General features: G+C 44.0%; 1 protein-coding gene across 5 annotated transcripts in view; it reads right to left on the reverse strand.

Moving 5' to 3' along the window:
* The window catches only part of si:ch211-212o1.2 (uncharacterized protein LOC492735 homolog), a 138,801-nt gene extending 117,525 nt beyond the window's left edge, over positions 1–21,276 (reverse strand). The window contains exons 1-2 of one of the 5 annotated variants that reach the window (XM_068049394.1): positions 20,561–20,630; positions 19,589–19,685 (exon numbers count right to left, since the gene is read on the reverse strand). Coding sequence is in view for 3 of the 5 variants with exons in the window: in XM_068049393.1 (XP_067905494.1) it covers positions 20,561–20,732 (172 nt within the window). In the remaining 2 variants the exon portion in view is untranslated. Of the gene's footprint in view, positions 1–19,588; positions 19,686–20,560 lie in introns of all 5 variants that reach the window. The other 4 variants (XM_068049395.1, XM_068049393.1, XM_068049391.1 and 1 more) reach the window with 4 other exon arrangements.
* Between the last annotated feature and the right edge of the window lie 644 nt (positions 21,277–21,920).

Here is a 21,920-nt window from a genome sequence, read left to right on the forward strand (position 1 = left end):
GTGCTCAACAGTCTCAACCAGTTGGCTCCAGCAAGGGGTGAAGAACAAGGCTTCAATGCAGGTTACCCATCAATCTATAAACCGCTGCCTTTTAAACGGATGCTCCTCTCCTACAGTTCCACTTACTCTGTGACCAAATCAATGTATGATTCAGTACAGGCTAGTAACTACTTCAGGTGGTCCAATCCAAATGGGATAAGTTTAGATTCCTTTGCCAATTTATTAATTCGAGAAGTTTTGTCTGCACAGCTCCATTTTCCAAAAGATTTCTGCTGTAACTGATTAGAATCCCCAAGATCATCTATCCGGCCTGGAGCCACAAGGACATGAATTTCACCTGCTCCAGAGTAGGTGGCAATGACACCCGCCCAAAGCTTAATATGAGCTATGTCAGGTCCCAATGTCATCAAAACCTGACTGCAATATTTACCAGGAGGCTTGAGTGGGGAACACTAGTCAATTCCTTGAGGTCACAGCACTAGATGTAGCCAAGATCCTCTAAACAGAAATGGACTAAAAACCAGTATTAACTTGTTGATTGCTTGTATTCGGTATAAATTTAACTAAAGATTTAGACAATGGGATAAGAAAATATTTTCTTTAAAATATTGCACTCTGCTCCAAAGGGTTACAACACTTGTTATATGAGTTTATTAATAGTAATGTATATAATATTCAGCAGTAAGTTGAAGAAATGCTGTTATAACAAAGCAATATTATCAGGTGATGCTGATTATGAATAATATCAACTGCTGTGATACTCTTATACCCCTTTTATTTCTGCACAAAGAATAGACTATTTCTATACCTGCCTTGGAAAATATGATGCAATTACATACAGCTTACTCTTTCTGTAGACTGTTTATGTTCACAGCCCAGTGTGAACCTATCCTCACCTGAAGAGCCAGCTGGGATCAGCACCTGCATGGAATATTAATGAGGGGAAAAGGGAAGAGATCTGGTGCCCAATGCTTACAGCTTCTGTCAGTGCGGCAGTAAAAGGAAATCTAAGAAGATTCATATGGACTTGAAATGGTTTGATGTGCCATCCATACACGAGGTCATGCAAACAGATCTTTTCAAAAGGCTTTGCATACACTGGCATGGATTTTGTGGTGAGAATAACAGTGAGGCTATCAGCCTCCCCATTAATTATCAAGCAAATTGGACAGCAAATTCCAGCATCCACACATGTACAGTTACATGTGGAAATCAGGAAGTTGTTAGGTGCTCCCCTGCACTTCCACAAGCTTTGCTCTACCGGTTCCTCATCATTCACAAACATGCAACATTGTGAAGTGGTGCTACTTACCCACTGAATACCCATTAAACATGGCAGAAAAAGTTAAGACATGTCCATTCAAGTATAAGTGAATTTTTAACAGCATGATAATTCTTAACTACTGCCAAATAATCGTTAATGCAACACTTTTTTTTACAAATGTGGAGTCTCATTCCTTCAGGTTTTAATTACAGTTGGAGACTTTTTTAAAAAAATTCTTACTTTTCTTTCTATCTCTTACCACTCTCCCTAATCCAATCCCTCTCTTTATTTTGGTTTCTGTACTTGATTTTACATTGAATTAAATATTCTAGCTCATACTTGCTGGTTTAGACTCCATGGGGGGAAAATCTGATTAAGCCTAATATCAGGCACGGGTATCACAATACTCGATTACCCCACTCCCGGTCCCACTGAGGCAGGCAACACAGCAACACGTGCTGCCTGCTCATCAATATGATCGGAACGTGCATCCCAGCACAAAACTGGCTCAGCAGGAGGCCCAGCAGTGTGCATGGCTAGCACGACGTACAGCTAGCCTGCATCCCTTAAAGGCAGACTGCCCCTTTTTAAGGGGAGGTGCATTCAGGCTAGAACTGTGTCAGCAAAGTTCTGGTGGAAGAAAGATGACTGGTAATGGAGCTACAGAGCAGAGGGCTCCCAAGTTCTGAGACAGGGCAGGAAGCCTTAGTAATGAAGATTGAAAGAAAGAGAAGAATATGACCCCAAGGGGCCAGGCGGCCCTCAAGGCACATCCTTTAAAGGAAATGGGAGTAGATGGGCAGGAAGTTCAACACCCAGAGTCTGGCCACAAGAATTGACTTCAGTGCTGGAAAAGTTCAAAGACCTCACAAGGAATGGTCAAGGTCAGTGAATGATCTTCAAATGACATCTACCCACTGCACCACCAACCTCTCAAATACCACAGCCCCATCACTCACCCAACAATAATCAGGTCTCATGCCTAACATTCAGATATTCCACCTCACCTTCACACACTTAATAATACTGTCAGCCTCACAACCACCTTGCCCAGCTTCTATATACCTCCAGCCATTCAGCTGTGGCAGTCACATCACGCAAACACATTGCAACACACTCAATGACATTCTTCCCACTCTCCTGCAGAACAAGGTCACATGTAACCACAGAGAGCAGCAGAGAACGGATGGGGGACAGGCACACCTGCATCAACTGAGCCCTTTGATGGAGACAGTGCTTCACATCATGGTGCCGGTTGTGACTGAAGACATTGGCGTTCTGAACATTCAGGATTAAGGTATGTTCCTCCGTTATGTCCCTTCTCAAATTCCACTTCACCCTTATCCTGCTGTCTTCATGAAGTGCAAGTTGCAGATGCTTGCTTTCCACCATGCCCCCACCACCCACATTCGCTCACCTCAACCCTCATGTTCCGCATTTTTGCTTTCAGATACCCAAGATTTTGCTACCTGGCCAGCCAGTGCAGCCTCACCAATGAATTGTGAGCGCAACACCAGACCTCTCTGGCTAGGGGTGTGGCGGTATCAGAGGACCATCATTTACAAAGGGAGAAAGGGGTAGACCAAGCAATTAAAGACTAGTCAGCCTAACCCCAGTGCTGGGCAAATTATTCAAAAAAATTCTGAGGCACAGTATAAATCATTATTTAGAAAGGCAAAAAATTATCAGAAACAGTCAGCATGGATTCATTAAGGGAAAGTCGTGTCTGACTAACTTGGTTGAACTTTTTAAGAAGCTGACAAGAAAGGTCGACGAGAGTAGCTTATTTGATATGGTCTACATGGATTTTAGTAAGGCTTTTGACAAGGTCCCACATGGCAGACTAGTCAGAAAATTAAAAGCCCGTGGGATCCAAGGGAAAGTAGCAAGTTGGATTCAAAATTGGCTCAGAAGCAGGAAGCAAAGGGTAATGAGTGATGGGTGTTTTTGGAAGGCTGTTTCCAGTGGGCTTCCACAGGCCTCAGAGGTACACCCCTTGTTTTTCGTGGTATATATCAATGATGTAGACTTAACTGTAGGGGCACGAAGTTTGCAGATGATACAAAAATTGGTCATGTGATTGACAGTGAGGAAGAAAGCTGTAGACTGCAGGAAAATATCAATGGACTGATCAAATGTGCAAAAAGGTGGCAAATGGAATTCAATCTGGAGAAGAGAAGTGTGAGGTAATGCTTTTGGAGAGGGCAAACACGACAAGGGAATACACAATAAATGGTAGGTTACTCAGAACTGTAGAGGAACAGGGGGCATTGGAGTGCATGTCCACAGATCCCTGAAGGTAGCAGGAAGGGTAGATAGGTGGTTAAGAAGACATACAGGATACTTTCCTCCATTAGCCAAGGCATAGAATATAAGAGCAGGAAGGTTATGCTAGAACTGTATTTAGGCCACAGCTAGAGTACTGCGTACAATTCTGGTCACTGCATTACAGGAAGGATGTGATCGCACTAGAGAGGGTATGGAGGAGATTTATAAGGAAGTGGCCAGGAATGGAGAATTTTAGCTATGAGTAAGATTGGATAAACTATGTTCTTTACTTTGGAACAGAGGAAGCTGAGGGCAAATTTAATTGAGGTGTATAAAATTATGAGGGGCCTAGACAGAGTAGATAGAAAGGACGTATTTCCTTTAGCAGACTGGTCAATAACCAAGGAGCAAAGATTTAAAATAATTGGTAGAAGAATTAGAGGAGTAGAGGAGAAATGTTTTCACCCAGTGGTGGGAGTCTTGAACTCACTGCCTGAAAGGGTGAAAGAGGCAGAAACATTCATCCTATTTTAAAAATACTTGGATATGCATTTGAAGTACAGTAACCCACAAGGCCTTGGACCAAGAGCTGGAAAGTGGGATTAGGCTGAATAACTGTTTTCTGGCCAGCGAATGTGCCATACATTTCCTATGCTTCCAAGCCCCATCACTGATCTGACACTCGCATACATCACACTGCGCATACCTTAGAGGATAGTGTAGAGTCGGGATCAGCATGTGATGCACCACCAGGCATTAGTGGCCTGCGGCAAGGCCAGAAGATAAGGATACCGCATGTGCCAACTCACTGGAAGGCAAGGTGGCAAAAAAGCAGAGGACTCCCAAGTACTTCGATGGGGCTGTGTAAAGGAGAACGCCGATGGACATGCACACCGAGATGTTTGGTGCATTGGCAGGTCTGCCACAGAGCCTCCTGTCACTGTCAAGGAGCATAAAGGAGTCTGGCTCCAACTTGGCACAGGGCTTTGAGCAGAGCTGGCGCCCATCCTTACCAGCATAAAAGCAGTGCCCAATTCCATGACAGCACTTGCAGATCCAGCCGTGATGCAGCGTCTGGTGACCGATGTCTCAGCTTCCATTGCAGCACAGGCAGATGCCACCCAACATCTCACTGCTGCAGTGGAAGCTCCGACTAACGTCATGAGAGCCATGCTTGTGGTCATGCAGGCTCCAACAGCTGCCATCATGGCTGTGGATATCAGTGCTTAAAGGGACATGCAGTTTCTCACAACTGTCCAGCAATCTGAACTCCAACAGATTATTAGGATTGCTAAGGCACTGCCCCTGGGAAGGGGCAGGGGCTCCCTGGTGCACAAACCTCTCCAGGATAACACTATTTTGCTCCCACCACTACCACTCCACTGGTGCTCCAGCTGAAGGCCTTCAGCCAGCCAGCCCAGGCTGCTGCCGCTCAGGCCAAAATGGTGCAGTCCAAAGTCGGGCGCTCAAGGCCCACAGCTGCTCAAGGGTATCCTGCAAGGCCATCGGCAGTCCCCCCCAGTGAAAATCAGCAGCCTTCCACCAGCCAAGCTGCTGCCACTGGGATATCACTGCATAAGAGCACTTGGTCAGGCAAAGGCACCAACAAGACAGGCACTAAGAGAATGCACAAGGTTGATTAATTCAGTTCTGTATACGGTATTGGAAGTGTTGTTGGATAAAGTTGTTATAGAATGCTTTTTTGGTGGTGGCTTTTATTTTTTAGGATTTTGGCCAAGAGGATGCTGTGATGGCCCGTAGCATATGGATCGAAAGGTGGGGAAGTCTGCAGTAACTGTGATGTGGGGATGAGGTCTCAATGAAACCAAGTGTGTGAGTATCCGCTTATGGACAGCCCGTCCAGAGTGAAGGGCTCCTGAATGCCTCCTCCTGAGGTGTGCCCCGAAGGCCTCGTGGCAAGGGCTATGCCCCCATGACAGCTTGGATGTGGAAGACTCATCAGACTACCACGAACTTGAAGACACACTCTGGGAAGCATGGAGGGCTCCTCCGAGGGGTCCAGGCAGCAGAATCATTGTTTCAGGACGCCGATGGCTTACTCCATGATATTCTTGGTAGGCGCGCTGTCCATACATGCTTGGGTGGGGGAGGGTAGTCACAAGCCACGTGTAGAGCAGGTTAAAGTTGTCACCCAGCAGCCAGCCTCTGGTCCTTTGTAGTGGCTCAAAGATGGCAGGTATAGCTGACTGGTGCAAGAATGAGTTGTGACTGCTGCTAGGATAGCAGGTATTCACCGACTAGATCTGCGCATGGGCACACACCAAATGCACATTCAGAAAATGGTATCCCGTGCGGTTGCAGTACATTTCCATGTTAATATGTGGAGCCACAGAGTCACATGCTTGGAGTCGATGGTACCCTGAACCCGTGGAAATCACACAAGTGTGGGATAGCCACATGACCACTCCTGCTGCTTTTCTCTTGGCTTGGTGATGAAGTTGCCTCTCCTTCTGTACAGGGCCTGGATAAGATGCCACATAAAAGGTTACTGAACAAGCTAAGGGCTTGTTTCAATGCGATGAAAAGGAATGAAAGATTGGAAAAGGGCTAGTTTCAATGCGATGAGAAGGCATCTAGCCAGGGTAATTTGGAACCAAAGACTGACAAGAAAAGCTGTATCAGAACAACAGGTTATCTTTAAGTTAGAGAAGCATCAGGTACAGGCTAGGTAGAATCCAACAAGGGCAAAAGGTAGGGGAACCAAAAACAGGGCTCCTTGGATGATGAGGGAGATAGAGATTATGATGAAACAAAAAAAAGAAAGAGGGTGTATGATGCATGTCAGGTGAATTCTTCAAGTGTGAACCAGGGGATATACAATGAGAGAGGAGGTGAATAGGAAAATAAGACTGGCAAAGAGAGAACATGAGAAAAGAATGGCAGTCAAACCCAAAAATCTTCTACTGGCATGTAAATAGTAAGCGAGTAGTAAGAGGTGGTGTGGAGCCGATTAGGGGCAAAGAGGTAATTATATGGTTAGAGACGCAGGGCAAGGCTAATATACTTAATGAGTACTTTGTATCATTGTTCACTAAGGAGATAAATCTGCCAAAATATTGATAGAAGCGGAGTAGAAGCAATGGATAGGGTAAAAATTGAGAAGGGGAAGGTACTAAAAAGCCTGGCTATGCATAGGGTAGATAAGTCACCTGGTCTGGATGGCTTGCATCCCAGGTTGCTCAAAGACGTGTGGGTGGAAGTAACGGATGGGCTTGCCATAATGTTCCAATCTTCCCTGGATACAGAGGTGTAGGTCCTAGAGGTTTGGAGATTGGCAAATGTGACACCCTTATTCAAGGAAGGGTCTAAGGACAGTACTAGTACAGGCCAGTTAGAGGTGGGTAAGGTTTTAGAAACAATAATCATGGAAAATTAACGGCAGACACTTGGACCAGGATTTTATTCTGGCAGCAGCGGGTCTCAAAAGCAACGCCGAGATCCCCGCACTGCCTCTTCTCCAGAAGGCCAGCCAAATCTAGTGCCAATCAGGCACTTCAGTGGACAGCAGTGGGCCTTCCACAAGATCAAGGACTCCGGTGCTGTTGGTCCTGCCCTTGGAAAGCTGCCAACCAATAAGAGGCGTAGGCGGTGGCTGCTGCTGGAGGAGCACCTACTGGAGACCAATGAGCATCGCTGGATCCAGGCTTCAGGTAGGTCAGGGTGGGAGGGGTCTCATGGGGTGGGGGTCACAGGGAAGGGGATGTAGGGGGGTGTCAGCAACAAGGGCAGATGCCAGGTCCCTCATTCAGGCACTAAGTGCCTTTCAATGAGGGGACGCCACCCCCGCAACGCGAGCTGTGAAGCAGCCCACAGTTTTTCGTACCGTGCTTCCTGTGCAGCGAGAAGGCTGCCTGCCGCAAGGCTAATTGTGGCTGCGGTAGGAAATGACTTTAATTGGAGCCCATTCTGCACACTTCCGAAGCACGCACAGCCTGCTCGCGCTAACGCCCATACAATCAGGGTGCACCACATTGGCCACACCAGAAGTGGTTAGAAGCATTCCAGCCGACATTTTTGCAGTTTTGGGCTTCTGTAGCACCGGCACTAAGGGCAATACAGAGGCAAATTTTGTATCCCACAGGTCTCAGTAAAGATTCTTCAATCTGATTGGTTGAGGAGACACGCCATTGCTTGCTCTGTTCACAAAGGTTCCCGATCCCCTATAGAGGGCGCCGCACTTTTTTGGCTCTCCAATGACTGCAAACTGCCATGTGGAAGTCCTTGGAAGGTCTATGGGCGAGTGTAAGTAAAATGAACAGTGAGCAGCATTTGTTCGCCACTGACTGCAAAATCCAGGCCTTAAAACATTCGGATTATGAGGTCACAAAATAGTCTAAGCAATGCTACTCGCACCGTATAAAACTGAAATATGGTTCAGTGGTTGAAGCCAGACTTCTACACTGGAGTTCTGATGAAAGATCATTGACCTGAAACATTAACTCTGCATTTCTCTCCACAGATGCTGCCTGACTTGCTTAGTATTTCCAGCATTTTCTGCTTGCGTTTCACCTTCAAACTAAACTGCTCAAATTACTACGGAAAGAGTAATTAATTTTATTTATTTTTTATTTAGAGATACAGCACTGAAACAGGCCCTTCGGCCCACCGAGTCTGTGCCGACCAACAACCACCCATTTATACTAACCCTACAGTAATCCCATATTCCCTACCACAAACCTATACCAGGGGCAATTTATAATGGCCAATTTACCTATCAACCTGCAAGTCTTTGGCTGTGGGAAGAAACCGGAGCACCCAGCGAAAACCCACGCAGTCACAGGGAGAACTTGCAAACTCCGCACAGTAATCATCAGAGCAATTGTTTGCTCCTTAAGATGGAAGCTAGTATTGACACAAAATTATCACAACACTCAGGAATTTCATCAGCCTACACAGCCAACTTAAAGCAGAGTGTCAAACAAGCCAGCAAGGTGTACATGTTGCAGCTATAAGCATAACACAATGCTATAATTATTGCACGCTTTCTGCTAGGATGGGCAGATGTCATCTAACCTCAAGTTATTTTAACAAACCCATTGCTTTACACTGAAGCTTCAACACCTTCTGCAGATATTTTGATTTTCCACAAGCTTCTCAATTAGATAAGGGTAGATTAGAGTCTGCTGGACTTCCACACCTCCACTACAACAACACCTGCAGCTGAGATATAAAGATGACGGACATCGACACAGACAACTAAAAGACAGCTGCCGATGGCCAGGATCTCTGGAGCCTGACTATTTGGAAGGGCATCGGAAGAGGCAAGGAGAAATGGAAAACCCAGCTGGCTGAGAAGAGGACCCAGAGAAAACAAAGGCCAGCGAATCCTGCACCTTCTCAGCCCACTGCCTTCATCTGCAACAAATGCAGTAGAAACTTCCATGCCAAAGTAGGGCTCCTGAACCACACCAGGTAACGTTTAACACAGAGTTGACCACCAACGCGCAAACCACCATCTCACGAGACAGAAGGCTGCCAAGGATTAGATTCTAGCAACATCTTGAGGAAGCTGATGGAAGAGATTTACAATCAGCTGTCCCCTAATTTTCATAAGAAAAAAGAAATTCTTGCATTTATATAGCACTTTACAGCCAATGAAGTACTTATAAAGTAATAAAAACTCAGCAGGTCTGGCAGCATCTGTGGAGAGAGAAGCAGAGTTAACGTTTCAGGTCAGTGACCCTTCTTCTGTTCTGACCTACCTTTGGAAGCTTTTCTACCACAAAGGTGCTATATAACTGCAAATTGTTGCACCATCTTGTTGCTCTAAGGACGGCTGGCATAGACTTGATGGGCCAAATGGCTTCCTTCTGTGCCATAAGTGTCTTTATCTCCAAGAAATTCATCATTTGACTGATAATGTGAGAAGTCTACTCAACGTGGGTCATAAAGAGGAAAGCACAGACATTGCCATTAGGCATAGTGCAGATATTTGAGAAGGTTGAATGCCAGACTTATGTTTAGTTTTTAAAGATTTATTAATGCAGTGCACCGTATTGCAGCAGGATTTATACTCAAATCTCTTCAATTTGTGGCAAGAACAATTTTACCTGGAAATGATTCCAATTCAGCAGAGGCACTGAGGAAACTTTACTCTGTGATTAACTAAATGCAACAAGAATGAGGTCAAAACTCAATATATTAGTTTGTTGGATCGATGCAATGACTTTCTTGACTTTACAGCCTGTGATTACCTTACCTAACGTATTCTCGGCAGTTCTGAAATACGGCTCTAATCAGGTTACAAATTTACTAAAAATCTGAATGAGATAGAAGGATCTTTTCAGTTAGTAAATACAATGGTATGAATTTATTTTTTATAAAGTGCCCATAAGGTATGGAGCAAGCCTCACTTACATCTGTATTTTTCAAGAACATTATCAGCAAAATTAAAATCTTCTGTCACAATCTATCTGATGCAATCTGATCAAGTGTTGCGTCCTGCTATGTACCCACTGCAGCTGACAGCTTTCCTAGCAAAGCATCAATGGCTTCCTACTACAAGGTGGGGGTTCTGTGGACTTTCTGAATAACAGAAATTGCCAAACTCCTGGTTACCTGGTTCAAGCTGAGATTAAGATAACTGCATTATACTCAGGAGAGCAAGACATTTGTTATTGTCTCCTCTGATTGACATCAAGTCTAATTCCATTCCCTATTCAAGTATAACATATCACAAAAAGAGGACATTCAGCCCATCGTGCCTTTGCCAGCTCTTTGTAAGAGTTATCGAATTAGTCCCATTCCTCTACCTTTTCCCCATAACCCTGCAAATCTTCCCTTCAATTATTTATCCAATTCCCTTTTGAAAGTTATTATTGAATTCAACACCCCTCTTAATTTTTTTTTGTTCTGCACAGCCTATTTATTTAGGTGCATGGGGCCTTTAAACTTTTTTATGTCATCGCACACGCACGATAATTTAGAGGAGCCAACCTGTGCTCAGCCTGCTTGGGAACTTCCGGGTTGCTGCGCGGTCGTGTAGTTTAGAAGGAACATTGACTGAATCTGCTTCTATCACCCTTTCAACCAGTGCATTCCAGATCATAACAAATTGCTGCATAAAAATAGATTCTCCTCATCTCGCCTCTGGTTCCCTTGCCAATTACCTTAAATATGTGTCCTCTAGCTAATAACTCTTCTGCCATTCGAAACAGTTTCTCTTTATTTACTCTTATCAAAACCTTTCATGATTTGGAAGACCTATATTAAATGTTCCCTTAAATCTGCTCTAAGGAAAATAATCCAGCTTCTCCAGTCTCGCCACATAATTTCCCTGGTACCATTCTATTAAATCCCCTCTGCACCCTCTCCAACACCCAGGCAACCTTCCTAAAATGTGTTGCCCAGAATTGGGCACAATACTCCAGTTGGAGTCTCACGAGTAATTTATGACATTTTAGCCAATATTTCTTGCTTTTGTACTTTATGCCTGTTTAGAAAGCCAATGATCCTGTTATTCAACTGTCTTCTCAACTTGTCCTACCGCCTGAAAAGATTTATGTACGTACATCCCAAGGTCTCTGTTCCTGCATCCCCTTAAAAATAGTACCAATTAGTTCATATTGTGTCACCATGGCTCAGTTGCTAGCACCTACATCTGAGTCAGGTGGTCGTGGGTTCAATGCTGACTCCAAAGACAATGCATAAATATTTAGGCTTACATTCCAGTGCAAAACTGAGGAGCGCTGCATTGTCAGAGGTGCCGGCTTCTGGATGAGGCGTTAAACCGAGGCCCCATTTGCTCTCTCAGGTGGACTTAAAAGATCCCATGGCACAATTTCGAAGAACAGTGGGGCAGTTATCACTGTTGTCCTGGCCAATATTTATTCCTCTATTAAAATCACTAAAAACATCACTATCTAGTCATCATCACATTGCTGTTTAGGGGAGCTTGCATTGCACAAATTGGCTACTATCTTTCCTTTATTACAACAGTGACTACATTTTACAAGTGCTTATTTGGCTCTAAAGCACTTCAGGAAGTCCTGAGGTCCTGAAAGACACGATACAAATGCAAGTCTTTCTTTCTTTTCTTGTCAGTCTTCCTACCAAAATGCATCACTTCACAATTCTCTGCATTAAGTTGCATCTGTAATTCCTGTGTACCTACTTCACTGGTCTACATCCTCCTCACTGTTTATTATATTTCCAAGTTTCACATAATCTGCAAACTTTGAAATTATGCCCTGTGTACCCAAGCCCTGTTCATCAATATATATCAAAAAGAGCAGTGATTTGATACTGACCCCTGGGGAACACCATTGTATACTTCCCTACAGTCTGAAAAAATGTTCCCCATTACTCTCTGCTTCCTGTCTCAATCAATTTCGTACCCATGCTGCCTCTGCCCCAGTAACCCCACGGATTTCAATTTCGCTAACAAGTCTATTATGTGGTATTTCATCAAATATCTTTTGAAAGTTCATATGCACATCAACCTTCATCGACCCTCTCCATTACTTTGTCAAAGAACTCAATCAAGTTAACCAATTAACCTTTAACAAGTTTGTGCTGGCTGTCATTGATCAACCTGCATTTTCAAGTGACAATTCATTTTTTTCTCAGAATATTGTCATTTAAAAGTTTCCCTACCACCTACATTAGGCTGATTGGTCTATAGTTGCTGGATTTATCTATCTCCCCTTTTTTGAACAGGGGTGTAACAGTAGCAATCCTCCAGTCCATTGGTAGCATTCCCATATCCAAGGAGGATTAGAGGATTTTGGCCGGAGCCTCTGCTATCTCCACCCTTACTTCCCTCGGCAACCTAGGATATATCCCACCTGGACCGGGTGACTTTTCTACTTTGAGCCCTGCTAACCTTTTAAGTACCTCCTCTATTTTTATCCTCTCCAATTTCTCTACATTACGTCCTCCTTTACTGTGACATTGACAGCATCCTTCCTTTGACTATCCTTTTACTATTTATATGTTTCTAAAAGACTTTGGGTTAGCTTTTATGTTGCCTGTTCTGACTCCTGGAGAACACCTTTTAAAATATTCTCAGTATCAGACAGATATATAAAGCATTAGTGCTAGTTCCTAAATAGTTTTTCCAAAGAAAATGTCACTTTCTAACCAACATAACCCTATCCGATTAACCAAAATAGCTGCCATTTTCTTTGGCTGATAGTGCTCCACTCTGCCTCTGCAGCCTAAATACATAAAGGGAGGAATCATCCCAGTCCCAGTCCCGGCAGCGGGGGGAAATTTTGAAATGACAACGTCAGGTCAGTAGTTGATGCATTCCCACCTCTGGGCAATCTTGCTGGAGGCGATTCATCAGAGACAACAGCTACCCCGAATATCCTGGCGTTGGAAAGGCCCTCAGTTGAGGCCAAAACCTGGCAGGTGTCTGGAGGCAGCTTGCCAACGGCTGGCCGGGGGGCATGTGAGGCTTCTTTCAACTGCCACCACTGCCCACTGCCCAACACCCCCCGCCCCAACTCAGACTGGAGATGCAGGGATAAGGGGGTTTCCCCTCCACAGGCATGGCCTGGCAGCTGTGACCACATTTTAATTTAAAAAAAGTAAATACCTCCTCAGAGGGCGCCTCAAGATGGAGGCACCCTCGTGTACACCACCCTGTAGCAGCAGTGCCACCTCTGCTGGTAGGGCTGCCGTCCTTCCAAAGCTACAGACTCTCTGATTGGGCCTGCAGCCTCAGGAACCCACCTGCCATCCTCAAATCAACAGCGGACGCGGAGGCAGCCTCCCAGAAGATCGCACCAGCGGGCTCATTGCCAGTAAATGCAGGGTCAGGACTTGAAAATGGTTCCACCCTGCAATTATTTTTAAAGGGGACAAGATTCTGCTCTATGTAACCAGCGTTAGCTTGAGCATCCAAACATCCTACTATCCTAAAGCCCAGAATCCCAGGTTCATGACTTCAAAAGGAATAAACACATCAATTGTGTAAAACTTCACAAATTCAATAATTTTAAAAAACAGCACATAACTTTGATTATAATACACCATCCCAATATGTTTATCAATCACAATTTTAAAAATTGTGTCATAAGTCCATCACATACTCAGCAGGTCCTATATAATTAGGCTGCTCACTTAATCGATCCTGTACTAAATAGGCAGCATCTTGTATTGAATTTCTGAAGCATTGGAGAAAAAGGAGGCAATTGCAAACTGGTAGGATGTCATTTGACACCCTTGTAGAACATGACGACTTAAGTGAAAGATACCTAAAGTTACATCTCCACACCACACAAAGCTTAAGATGCTTATGGTATGAGGTCATGCTTCAATAAATGACTTTCAGATTGCAACTGTTCAGTGCTTAGCTGAGCTCCACTCCTGAACCAGTCACTTGTTTTAATTAAACACAGAACTTCTGACTAGGACCTGGTTAATAGTTTTTTACTGACTACCAAAGGATGGGAACTGTAATAAACTCAGTCTACCTACAGCACACTGGATTTAGAAGCAAGTAATAAAGTTGGTCAAATCAATTTAATTGGTATAAAAATGTTTTTTTCTCATTTTTATGCAACTTGTCAGAAGTTTCCTCTAAATTCAGATTTAATACTTTAATCATGTAGGCTACCTGCTGTCACATTCTTGGGGTTTTTAATTGATAGTTTTTTGAATTCAGCATCACCAACTCCTCCTGTAAGCAGGATTCATGACTTCCACAATCAAGAGTTTTTCTGCCCAATGTCTGGGTAAACAATGGCATGACACCAGATTGCATTAGGAAACCCTTACTCTACACCAGCTTCTAAAAACAGTCAGTCGTGTGTCACCATGTGATCCTCCTCTCTTTGAAAACTGGGCTGAATATACAGTTTTATCAAACTGAGACTCAAGTTCTAAATCGAAACAATGGCATATTTGAATAAAACAGATAGACTGTATACAGGATACAGTGAATCATTCACTTCACTGTCCTTCTTGATACATAAAATAATAAAGACAGCACACTCTTCTCTATCGACCTTTGGAATGAAGATACTGGATGCAAAGTTATCCTGGTGTTAATTATTTTGCATGCAAGAACATAATATAAATAGTGGCTCATGTACAACACAATCATTGTGGCAATATGTGAACCCTAAAAATATCTTGAAAGCCTACATGAAAGTAATCACTGCATTGGGAAACAGCATATTAGTGTATCTTACATGAAGCTCATTTTAATTACTAACATGTAAGGTTCGATTCCTTACATACAGCACCAAACCAATACAAAGCCACTGAACGGCCTAATCAGTTTAGAAATACTAGGTAAAGGTTATTAATCTGTTACAGTGTTAGGGGGTTCATTTTATCTAGGTGTACATATGTGGTAGCTCCAATGGGAGGGCTATCTGCAGTCTACAAACACATTCAAGTATGCTTTATCCCAGTGTAAACTCAATTGTTGCACACCTGAAAATCTTCCAATTTACACAATATCTCACTCTGGCTTTCTCAGAATTAGTTTTTCTTTTGTTCCTTCAATTTTTTTCTCCTCTCTAAGGTGCTGATTCATACTGGTGTACAGTTCCACAGCTGTTCCACAGGTAATCTCTGGTACTTAACCTAGGCAACCAGTCTTCATGTGTAATGCAGCTCCTTGTACATGGAAAGGACAAGTGGCAAACGGGTATACCATGCTTGGCAAAGAATGTTGAGTGTGGTCTTTTGAGCGAGAAAGGAACTTAACATTATAGTATACAGGTCTCAGAAGGTGCATGACTAGGGCCGAGAGGCTATTGTGGAGGCAAGTACAGCAATAGGATATATAGCAAGGACAATCCAGTATAAAGTAAAAAGAAAGTGTCCCTGTACAAGACCGGGTTAGGCCTCATCTGGCACACTGGTTCCAATTTTGGGCCCCTCACAATGAGGGCGATAGAGATCCTAGAAAAAGTTCAAAGGTGGGCCACTAGAATGATCCAATAGGCGTAAGAGAGTTGGGTGATTTTACTCAGGAATAGCACAGACTTTGAGGTGATTTAATTCAAGTATTGAAAATGCTGAACATACGAGACTCTGTATGGACAGAGTATTTGAACTAGATGGATTAAGCAAAATGGGGAGGGAGTCGGGGTGGGGGGCGGGGGGGGGGGGGAGGTCTCATGCGTTAAAGCTGTGTAAGCACAGACCAGGTTACATATCAGAAGGTTCTTTTTCCAGAGGGTCATTGTTGTAGGGTATTCCCAAGCGCAGAGGCACCTGCCGTAAATATCATAATGTTTAAATATTATTTGAGTAACCAGTAACATATAATATTAGTGAACAGTGAGGAGGTTGCAAAACACCATGGGGCTCAGTTAACTTGACCACATTCCACAGGAGCTGAGTAATCCAATCTCAAATAGGCTAATTAAAATGAAAAGCAGACGCCCTTGTGGAATGCTAACAAAGGTGCTAGCCTGTAACGAGGTGAAGATAAGGGATATGGAAAACATCATGAGTAATCCCCTATCTGTGTATGGGCCGGTCATGCAGCCCCTTTATGCCTAGTAACCGCTTCTATTGGCTCTAATAATCAATGTATATAATCGATAATCGTTGTGATTGGACCATGTCCGGCCAGGATGGGCTGAGTAACTGTTTGAAAATGTATAAGTATGGATGATTTTCCTTTGTTCAGTGGAGAGGCATCTGGACAACCTAGTGACCTGCTCCCCGCTGGCGTAACTAAATGAACTGTTTGACATTGGAGCAGACCTGAGTGTCGAGTGATTCTTCTAGATTCATTCCCGCTAACAGTCATCAATCATTGGAACAAGTTGCAGGCTCACAGTGAGTGTGGATGCTCTGCAAGTACTGAACAGGGAGTTGGATTAGCTGCTTGCTGCGGGTGATATCACTGCGTACCGAAAGTCGGTGGGATATTGAGTGATGTACCTCATAATTACCGTGATCTCCTGGAACTTGTTTTGATCACCTTCAGGGTTCACAGACGAATTTCCCAAATACATTTTACACCCTGAATTGGCTTGTGTTTTTTTAAAATCTGTTTCTTTGCCTCTCCCAGGTGATTACATGACTGCTGACGGGGATCCTGATGTTTAGTTGCATCATGACTGTTTGTAACAGGCTCAATGGACTACCCAGTCTTTTCCTGTCCATCTTTTCATACACTCATATGCGTCACCTGAACAATGAGGGAGTTCAGTAAGTTATTTGACTGTATGAGGCATTACAGCCATGTCTGATCCTATTCTTGTCCGACATCCATACATGTGCTTTGTTCTGGGAGAGGCCCTGGAATTGCAATCAGGAACTAGATTAACTAGATTTTCCTCTCCCTAGCCAAAGGATGCTGAGGCCAATTATTGTGCCCCAACTATTACCCCAGCTGACATCATTGAATTCAGCACAGATTGGAAATTAAACGTGGTCTCTGTAGTCTCACTTCCACAGTGTGCATTGAATTAACTTAACGGCAACATTGGGTAGTAACCCTGTAATTAGTGACATCTTCAACTACATTTAAAATGCTAGATATCTAATCTTAGTTAAAAGGCAAAACAATTCTCATGCCTGTTGAAGAAGCCTAATTTAATCATTATAAGTAGTATTTGTCTTGCTCTATATTTAGGCTCTGTATTTAAATAAAATTGTTAGTTTTAATTTAGGTTCTTTAATTAGATAAAGTTTGCAGCTCTTAGTATTGAAATTTACAGTCAAAAGTCAGAGCCTAATAATTTAATACAGTGAAATTCTGTCAGCCTCGGATGCTTGATACACCAGCTGAGGGATGCTAGAAATCCTCCAACACAGCATAATTTGGGACAGAACTGCTCAAATCCAACTCAGAAAAGTATCTAGCTCAGCTACAATAGTAACTTCTAAAAGATTCAAAGCAGAAGGTAACTGCAGGGGTTACTCCGAGATGTGTAGCCAGTAGTTAGTTATTTCTTCAGATTATTTGTTTTATAAATAATCATGTTTATAGGACTCCTCTCTGGAGTCCCGCACCTGTACGCTCTCCATTTTCTCAGTAAAGTCAATGTATCCTGCAATAATAAAAAGTCACTCATTCACTTCCCACTCCTGGTGTTAATGCAAATTGACACCAAAGATAGAAAGGGACAGAATTCAAGGTTATTTCTTTACAGTTATGCCAATGGAGTGAATCTACCTCACACAAATGTACTGTGGGAAGGCAGAATATAGAGATATATATCTGTACAGGTTCAAATTCATATTCTAGATGACCAGAAACCCAATTTACACTATTCTTGCTCAACAGCACTGGCTGTGTCTATTTTTCCTCTTAGCATTCACTATACATTATCCACTGTGTTCATAAATTTATGATATAGTTCATTTTATTCATCATTTCAACAAAATATACAACAAGGTTTTAAGTAGGTAATCTTCGGTCCCTGCCACAAACTCCACTCCCTTGCCATGATTCCATCCCTCTCCCTTGCAACTATCCAAGGCTGAGCCAGACTGTCCACAACCTCAGTGTTAGATGTGACCCCAAGATAAGATTTCAATCACAAATCTGTGCCATCACTAAGATCGCCAATTTACCGAGGTCAGTAATATTGCCCGGCTCCATCCCTATCTGAGCTCATACGATGCTGAAACCCTCCTCCATGCCTTTGTCACCTCCAGTCTTGACTATTCTAACATACTCCCTGACCTGCCTCCCACATTCTACCCTCTGTATACTGGAGGTTATCCAAAACGTTCCTACCTTTGACCAAATGCCAAGCACCCAAGGTTCTTGCTGACCTACACAGGCTCCCGGTTAAACAATGCCTCGCTTTAAAATTTTAGTCCTTGTTTTCAAATCCCTCCATGGCCTGACCCCTCCCTAACTCTAATCTCCTCCTGTCCTACAACCCTCAGATATCTGCATTTCTCTAATTCTGGCCTCTTGAGCATCCCTGATTTTAATCTCTTCACCATTGGTGGTGGTGCCTTCAGCCGCCTAGGCCCTAAGGCTCTGGAATTTCCTCCATAAACCTCTCCGCCTCTCCACATCTCTTTTCACCTTTAAGACACTCCTTAAAACCTACATCTCTGACCAAGTTTTTGGTCATCTGCCCTAATATCTTCTGATATGGCTTGGAGTCATATTTTGTTTTATAGTGCATCTGTGAAGCACATTGGGTCATTTTATTACGTTAAAGGTGCTATATAAATGCAAGTTGTTATTGTTGTAATAGTCAAGGAGGTTACATGCCAGAACTATTCCATTAATGTTAATCAATAGCATGCTCAGGATCCGCTTTCTGTCAGCAACATTAAGAAAGACTTGCATTTATATAGAACCTTTCACAGTCTCAGGTCATCTCAAAGCCAAAGTACTTCTGTATTCACTGTTTTAATGCTGGAAACGCAGCTGCCAATTTGCTTACAGCAAGCTCCCACAAACAATGTGATAATGATAAGATCATCTATTACATACAAACATATGAAGTAGGAACAGGAGTAGGCCACTCGGCTTGAGCCTGATCTGCCTTTCAATAGTTCATGGCTGATCTGATTGTAACCTCAACTTCACATTCCCGCCTACCCCCATTAACCTTTCACCCCTTGCTAATCAAGAATCTACCTACCTCTGCCTGAAAAATATTCAAAGACTCTGCTTCCGCTGCCTTTTGAGGAAGAGAGTTCCAAAGACGCACGACCCTCAGAGAAAAAATTTCTCCTCATCTCTGGCTTAAATGGGCAACCCCTTATTTTTAAATTGTGAGCCCTAGTTCTAGATTCTCCCACATCCACCCTGTCAAGACCCCTCAGAATCTTATATGTTTCAATTAAGTCACCTCTTACTCTTCTAAACTTCAGCAGATTCAAGCCTAGCTTGTCCATCCTTTCCTCATAAGATAACTCACCCATTCCAGATATTAGTCTAGTAAACCTTCTCAGAACTGCTTCCAATACATTTACATCCTTCCTTAAATAAGGAGACCAAAACTGTACACAGTACTCCAAATGTGGTCTCACCAATGCCCTGTAAAGCTGAAGCATAACCTCCCTACTTTTGTATTCGATTCCCCGCGTGTTAAATGATAACATTCTATTAGCATTCCTAATTACTTGCTGTACCTGCATACTAACCTTTTGAGATTCGTGAACTAGGACACTCAGATCCCTCTGCATCTCAGAGCTCTTCAATGTCTCACCATTTAGATTATATGCTTCTTTTTTATTCTTCCTGCCAAAATGGACAATTTCACATTTTCCAAATTATACCCCATTTGCCAGATCTTTATTTCTATGATGTTGGTTGAAGAATAAATATTGGTCAGATCACCTTGGCGAACTCTCCTTCAAGATAGTGCCAGAGGATCATTTACACCCATCTGAGAGGGCAGATGGGACCTCAGTTTAATATCTCATCTAAAAGATGGTACCTTCGACAGTGCAGCACTCCCTCAATAGTACACTAGAGTGTCTACCTAAATTATGTGCTCAAGTCCATGGAGTGGGACTTGAACCCACAACCTTCTGACGCATACAAGTTGCTATAGAACCGACCAGAGTGCATATTGGGATAGCTTAGCTATGTGGAGTTCCAAAGCCAAATGTTTTATATGCAGCAGGGAGGGGCTGAGACATGGACCATTGCATCTTTTCGAGGAAAGTTGGATAAATATCTGAAGCAGAGAGAAGTACAAGGATATGGAGCAAAGAATGAGACAGTAGGGTTATTTTTGGTTTGCTCTAGCAAAGAGACAGCACAGCCAGATGGGCCAAATAACTTACTCCTCTGCTATAAACTTCCATAGAGTACCTGTTGTAATGGTGTTCTTGCACTGCACTGTTCTACGGTTAGCCAGGCTTTCCCAGCTTTGTAGCTATGTATCCCAAGTGGTACTTTTTGGGTGTGGTCCAGGCTCACCCAGCTATGTAGTGATGTGGCCAGACTCCCCTGTCTCTCTCCCAGCTCTGTGGATGTACCAGGTTCTGCTAGATGTTCCCAAGTGGGATTTTTGCCAATAGCCCAGGCTGGCTCTCCCAGTTCTGTGGATGTAGCCAGACTCTCCCTGGATGTACCCAGTGGTACCTTTACCGGGCTCTCCTGCTTACCCGGCGAGTAGAGCTGTGCCAGCTCCATGGCCCCAGCGTGCTGCGGTCCCCAGCGGGGCACTGTGCTGCTCCTCGCCCCGGCTCCGTGCTCGTTGCCGTTCGGGTCCTCCTCTGCCATGGAACGCCGCTCGATCTCCATCTCCGACAGCAAGGCAGTGGCCGTCTCCTCCATCCTGCAAAAAAAAACACACTGACGGGAAAGCCGGCAGCTCGACCGGGTTGCAGAGGCTCGAACCCCCGGGGCTGTGCTCCTGGTGAGCCGGGAGTTTGTGTCGAGCTGCGATCAGCTGGGGCTCAGAGCCCGCATCTGACAGACAGGCCGCGCCGCTCTCAAACCAATCGGCCGGGTGTGAGAAGGCAGCCGGGCAACAGGCTGAGGATCAAGGCAGGCAGCTCGGAGGAGACTCCCAGCCTCCTGGTACGGAAGGACGTGCAGCCCTGTACGTGCAGTCCAAGGGCGGAGTGTCTGCTACAGCAGTAATTGCGTGCATTCCTCACCCTGCCAGGTCACTGGGTTCCTCCACTCCAACTCCAAAACTTAAAAGATCATTAATCAGTAAATGCCTCCATTGTCTTTCCCATTGGATAAAGAGGTCGAGTTCACTGAAGTTTCTACCCAGTTTAATGTATTTGTACGTTTTCATTCTCCAACCCACCCATGACATTGCATACCAAATTAAATGCTGGTTTTGATTTCATAATATAATGTCACCTGATGTAAAAGGAATCAAAAAGGCTGATGGATTGTTGGCCTCAATGTCGGGATAGGTTGGACTAAAAGAACGAGGAATCGATACTTCAGTTGTAAAGTCTTGATCCGGTCCTATCTCAGGCTGCCGACCCTCTTGACTTGCCCAGGAGTCTCCCGGAATTGGGACACAGGTCTCTCGGGCGCTGCTCCCAGCAGCTCGGGAGATTTTCATGCTTTAAATTTCCTGCCGCTACAGCAGCCTTCCACCAGTCTGTGATGTCACCGACTGCCCAATAATGGGGTGAGGAATTCAGGCAGGGTGGTCAGGAGAATGGGACCGGAGGGATGGCATGAGGGATGTAGTATAAGGATGTAAAGGGTTAATATCGAAGTCAGTGAGAGATCCCTCCCACTGTACCAGTGATAGTCTAACAGTCACATGAGATAGGCTTGAGTAGAAGATATAGCAGCAGGAAGGATGCTAGCTTAGGTGGCTTGTGGAGAGTGTATATAGTAACTGTAAATACAAGAGTTGTTAGTTAACCTTTACCGGAGTCTTAAGACTTTCTCTGGAATGCCCTACAACACTAATAATATAAACTCGACAATACACTGGCGAATCAGGTGGGCATGGGGAGCAGTATTTTCTGCAGAGTTGGAGCAACCAGT

The sequence above is a fragment of the Heterodontus francisci genome, chromosome 17 (assembly GCF_036365525.1).
Source record: "Heterodontus francisci isolate sHetFra1 chromosome 17, sHetFra1.hap1, whole genome shotgun sequence".
NCBI lineage: Eukaryota > Metazoa > Chordata > Chondrichthyes > Heterodontiformes > Heterodontidae > Heterodontus > Heterodontus francisci.